The sequence below is a fragment of the Euleptes europaea genome, chromosome 3, assembly GCF_029931775.1.
Source record: "Euleptes europaea isolate rEulEur1 chromosome 3, rEulEur1.hap1, whole genome shotgun sequence".
NCBI classification, from domain to species: Eukaryota; Metazoa; Chordata; class Lepidosauria; order Squamata; family Sphaerodactylidae; genus Euleptes; species Euleptes europaea.
The window spans coordinates 120,986,705-120,992,704 of record NC_079314.1 but is presented as its reverse complement, the minus strand read 5'-3'; the positions used below and the strand labels follow the sequence as shown (position 1 = coordinate 120,992,704).

The 6,000-nt window shown below is 47.5% G+C and overlaps 1 protein-coding gene across 1 annotated transcript in view; it reads right to left on the bottom strand.

Annotated features, from left to right (window-relative positions):
- Positions 1–2,441: 2,441 nt before the first annotated feature.
- Positions 2,442–6,000, bottom strand: part of LOC130475376 (uncharacterized) — a 41,371-nt gene continuing 37,812 nt past the window's right edge. The window contains exons 19-20 of the mRNA XM_056847140.1: positions 4,998–5,106; positions 2,442–2,522 (exon numbers count right to left, since the gene is read on the bottom strand). Of these exons, the coding sequence (XP_056703118.1) occupies positions 2,449–2,522; positions 4,998–5,106 (183 nt within the window). The 3' untranslated portion in view covers positions 2,442–2,448. The remainder of the gene's footprint in view (positions 2,523–4,997; positions 5,107–6,000) is intronic.

Below are 6,000 nucleotides of genomic sequence, written 5' to 3'. Positions count from 1 at the left end.
GTGTCTTAACTGTCGTGTTCCAAATAGCTCTGGAAATAAGTTCTGTAGAATGTATTGACCACCATCAAACTAAGCATCGTACCTTGCCGGAGAAACTAGGGGTTTGATTCTGTGTGTGTGTGCGTGCGTTATTTTTTTAAATTGTACATGAAATTCTACTGGTTTTTTGGTTGAGTGTCTTTTATATATATTGGTGTAGTGGTTAAGAGCGGTGGTTTGGAGTGGTGGACTCTGATCTGGAGAACCGGATTCGATTCCCCACTCCCACAACTCAGGGCCCTGGTGTGGTTCGTCTTTGGTCGGTACATATTTCAAGCCAGCGCCAACACTGCTTCTCACCACCATCACAAAGGCACATTTGCTTCTTATCGAAGCAGGCCACATTAGAACCAGAATATACACCAAGCAGAGCCAAAGATTTGCATTGAGCCTATCATTTCAGCTAGTGAAGGGAGAGCAAGTATGCATTTATTCCTTCACAGTAACAGTTCTTGGAAGGGGGGGAGAACTACGCTTGAGCAAACAACACAAGAATATATTAAAATGCATTATACTGAATCAGACTGGCAGCGGCTCTCCAGGGTCTCAGGCAGAGGTCTTTCACATCACCTACCTGCCTGGTCCCTTTAACTGGTGATGCCAGGGATCGAACCTGGGACCTTCTGCATGCCATACATGTACACATGAAGTTGCCTTCTACTGAATCCGACCCTTGGTCCATCAAGTCAGTACTGTCTACTCAGACCGGCAGTGGCTCTCCAGGGTCTCAGGCAAAGGTCTTCCACATCACCTACTTGCCTGGTTCCTTTAACGAGATTCCGGGGATTGAACCTGGGGCCTTCTGCATGCAAAGTGGAGGCTCTACCACTGAGCCACAGCCCCTCCCAAAGTCAGGGAGGACAAACCCCAGAGTCGGTCAAAAGTAGAGTACTCCTGAACAGTCTTATGGAACACAGCTAGAAGAGTGTTGGCGCATACTGATTACCAAAGAGTACAACAGAAGTCGACTAGTTAAGTAAACTGGCAGGCAGCTATACAGAACCATCACTTCTTAATTCTAGGCAGTCTCTGGGCTAAGTCACTGCGCTGCTCTTCCAAGGGGACAGCAGCAAAAATGAACCAGATCTACCTACACACACACAGTTAAGTGTTCGCCCAGAGGCAAAAGAGCTATGCAGAACTTCACCACGTTAAATTTGTGGTAGCATGAAGATCACGGGGACTGGAAGCAGCTTTGCCAGTTAAAATTAGGGTTTTCTGCATCCCTACTGATGCTGGTCGGAATTATACTTTACATTTCGTGACTGCAACCACCGTGCCTCCCAATACAGGAGAGCACACAAGTTTTAAATAAGGGCTGGTAAAAGATTTAAGGTGACGGGAACCGTGGCAGAGAGCATGGCAACAACTTGGAATCTCCTCCCTACGCTATTGTGCCCTACTCTAGACCAAAGCTTCTTAAACTGTGGGCCGTGACCTCATAACTAAATGTGGGGATCGTGGGGAAAAATTAAATTTTAAAATAAATGTCTTTATAATTTATTATCAGTAAATGTTTGATTTGTATACCTATTTTATATACCTATATACCCGGGGTTGCGTAAACATTTCTTGGGCGAAAAGGGGTCACGAGTGGAAAAGGTTTAAGAAGCCCTGCTCTAGACCAATATTAAATCTCAAGTAGGGCGTCTCCATTTTATCTTCCCCCTCCTTTAGCATCTTAGAAGTATTCTCTTTGAACTGCAAGTTGATGAAACGCTAGCAGCAGTGCCTTTGAATGCCTTTTTTAAGTGTTTGGTGTAATTTGACTAAAGCAAAGCACACGGTGATTGTTTAGCACATATTCAAAGATTGTGAGCTATACTGCACGATGCATTACAAGCAAAGCCAGTGTAGATTTTTTTCCAACGTCCTGGTCTCACTTTGCATCTTTGCAAAAAGGATTCAGAGCGGCAGACGTACACCCCAAACCTCCACGGTCAGTACAAAATTGTTTTAATGGCGAACGGCAAAAAAGACATGTCAAATAGCATCCTTTACATTGCTGAAAAATCTAAAGACTTTCCCTTAGAAGTCCCTGTCAGTACCAAGGATGTGAGGTAGCCATTGTTAACACATTGTATCAGTCCTAAAATATATATATAGAGAGAGAAATCAGTCAACAAGGGAGTTCTCTGGGCCTCAGGAACCTTTGGTGGGCAGCTGGAGAGCTCTGCGTTTCCATTATACGGGTTCTTTCTCGAGGCCAGAGAAATTTTCCAGCCCGGTTTTTCAGTCCCAGCCCCACCTTTGCATGTAAAGGTCTTTGGAGGGTGCAAGATGGATGCAGGAGCGGGGGTGGGGTTCCTTCATCCTACTTCTGCTTTTAAAACCAGGCCTGAGCCGAGTCCCTTCTTGAAAGGAAGACTGCTTTGCGGTGGGGGGACATGAAGCCCACCGTGCTCCAGTTCAGCATCCCGCAGGTGAGGGGGAGAAGAAGTAGACCGCCAGGAGGATGAAGTAGACCATCACCAGCACCGTCCCTGCAAGGAGAGAGCAAAGAACACGTGGGCATTGGGGAGGCCACGGATCCGGGTATCACCTGCTTACGGCGGGAAGGGGACTGGCAGGACGCAGGAAATGGTGAAGCAGGGCAGCGGAGACAGCCAGAACTACAACCCAGGTGGGCGGAGCATTGCCAGCCTCCAGGTGGAGCCGGGATTTCTCCTGGATTTGTCTTTTTGGCGGTCCAGGGTATCCGTAACGCTCTCCTCCAATACCACAATTCAAAGAAATCTACTTCCTATCAGCTTTCTTCATTGTCCAGCTCTCACACCCATACATACTAATAGGGAATACGATGGCATAAATTAACTTCATCTTGGTTGCCAGTACTCTTAAGAATCTTTCTATGATGAGACTCTGGTATACCACAGAGTATATGAGAAACTGAAGTCCTAGAGTGACATGGAAGCCCACTGAGCTTCCTCTTTCCCTCCAACACGACCCCAAACCTCCAGGAATTTCCCAAACCAAAGTTGGCCACCCTAGGTGGTTACCAGCTCACACCTCCCCTTGGCCAAAACCTTGCACTGGTCCCCCTTTCTTGGTAACTTCATGTCTAAATATATCTGCAATGGACACCCACGTCACACATCTGTCAAAGTGGGCTCTCACTCTGAAAAGCTTACGGCAGAATAAAGGTGAGTCTTCAAGACCTTAACCTTTGATAGTCAAAGCACTGACTTCTGTGTTTCAATAATGAAAAGCGACTGAGCACAGTACATCCCTTGAACTGGAGAAGAAGATGCTCCAACTTGTGGGAGTGGGGAGGAAGAGAGCAGGCCTTCTTAGTGAGGCAAAAAGACAGAGGTGTCAGGGCTCAAGTAAGAAAATTGCTCTCAATAAAAAGCCCATTGAGGGGGGGGGGTTAACATTAAGTGAAACACACACTGCGTATGCTCAGGGACACTTTGCCGAGCCCCATTTGCAGGGTTTAGCCTGCAGACAATGGGACAACATACTCATGACAACTCCATTCTTCCCCATGTGAAACCTTCCACAACTATATTTCTAATTGAGGGGGGTAGTTATAATCAGAGAATCAGAGTTGTAAGGGACCACCAGGGTCATCTAGTCCAACCCCCTGCACAATGCAGGAAATTCACAACTACCTCCCCCCCACACCCTCAGTGACCCCCACTACATGTTCAGAAGATGACCCAAGTTGCCCTCCCTCTCATCATCTGCTTAAGGTCATAGAATCAGCATTGCTGACAGATGGCCATCTAGCCTCTGCTTAAAAACCTCCACCTCCCAAGGAAGCCTGTTCCACTGAGGAACCGCTCTGTCAGGAAGTTCTTCCTAATGTCTAGATGGGAACTCTTTCGATTCCTAATATCTAGACAGAAACTCTTTTGATTTAATTTAAACCCATTGGTTCTGGTCCAACCTTCTGGGGCAACAGCATTGCTGACAGATGGCCATCTAGCCTCTCCTTAAAAACCTCCAGGGAAGGAGAGCTTACCACCTCCCGAGGAAGCCTGTTCCACTGAGGAACTGCTCCAACTGTCAGAAAGTTCTTCCTAATGTCTAGACAGGACCTCTTTCGATTCTCTCTCTGGCCCTAATCTCTTCCTCCTTCCCAATAAGGGCCTATCAACCCTACCGAAGAGTCAAACATCACGAGCCAATGGAGGTTCTGTGCCAGTGAGGAGCAAAATTAGACAGCCCCAACCCCACCCAGCGTGCTAGTAACTCTTCCTCCAACCCCAGCCACCAAAATCCTCCTGTGCATTGCCTACACAGATTCCACTCCCCCAAAAAGCTTTTCAGGATTCAAATCTGGTTCTGCAACATCCCTCCATTTCTTCAAAAGAGAGACCCCCAAAGATGCTGTTTACGGAGCTGCTTGGAGACTCTGTGAGAAAGGTGGACTCCAAAGGTAGTAAATAAATATAGTCTTCTTCCTGGCCTGTAAGACCACAGAAGCAACATGACCATTGCTACGGATTCCAACCTCCAGGTGATAGCTGGAGATCACCTGCTATTACAACTGATCTCCAGCCAAAAGAGATCAGTTCACCTGGAGAAAATGGCTGCTTTGGCCATTGGAGTATGGCATTGAAGTCCCTCCCCAAGCCCTGCCCTCCTCAGGCTCCGCCCCAAAAACCTCCAGCTGGTAGCAAAGAGGGACCTGGCCAACCCTATTTCTGTCTCCTCTAGGGTTGCCAACCTCCAGGTACTAGCTCGAGATCTCCTACTATTACAACTGATCTCAAGCTGACAGGGATCAGTTCACCGGGAGAAAACGGACGCTTTGGCCATTGGACTCTATGGCATTGAAGTCCCTCCCCTCCTCAAACCCTCCCCTCCTCGGGCTCTGCCCCGAAAACCTCCCGCCCATGGCGAAGAGGGACCTGGCAACCCTACCCATTGCCCAGTGAAGGAGACCTTCCTAGTTTGGCCAGCCCAGGAGGAAGCGTCAGACCCCGCTCCGGAAGGCACAGATCCTTTACCTTGGAAGTAGTCACACTTGCCATCCATAAAGATGTAGTTCATCAGGACCACGCTGAACATGCTGGCATACACGTGAAGGTCACTGAAGACCAGGATGAAGTCCGTATCCTGCAAACAAGGGAACGAGGATTTAAAAGTGCCAGCGTGGTGTAGTGGTTAGAGCGCCAGACTAGGATCTGGGAGATCCAGGTTCAAATCCCCACGCTGCCACAGAAGCTCTCTGGGTGGCCTTGGGCCAACTGCATGCTCTCAGCCTACCCTACCTCACAGGGTTGTTGTGAAGATAAAACGGAGGAGAGGAGAATAATGCAAGTCCAGTTTGAGTCTCCATTGGGGGGAAAGGGGATGAAGGAAGTAAACAGTAATAACGTTGCTGATGAATGCCCAGATATCAAGGACTGGAAAAGTAAATTAGCAGAATATGCGGTGATGGCGAAACTGACAAACTTCGTGAACAGGAGGCCAATGAAGAATTTCAAGATAAATGGAAACTCTTACTACATATATTCCTCTCAGAATATTGGCTGAGGGGGGAGATGTGACCTAAGAGGTACAAGCAACAGCAGAGATAACACTTTAGATTAATATTTGAGCATTATACAAAACAAATAATCTTATTTAAAGGTAAAGGTCCCCTGTGAAAGCACTGGGCCATTCCTGACCCATGGGGTGACGTCACATCCCGACGTTTACTAGGCAGACTTTGTTTCACAGGGTGGTTGGCCATTGCCTTCCCCAGTCGTCTCCCCTTTACCCCCAGCAAGCTGGGTACTCATTTTACTGACCTCGTAAGGACGGAAGGCAGAGTCAACCTTGAGCCGGCTACCTGAAACCAACTTCCATTGGGATCGAACTCAGGTCGTGAGCAGAGCTCGGACTGCAGTACAGCAGCTTACCACTCTGAGCCACGGGGGTCTTGCTCAAATATTACAAATAAGATAATTTAAATACGATGTAGTTCAATATTATACAATAGATATAAATGAATAACACATTTGTTGT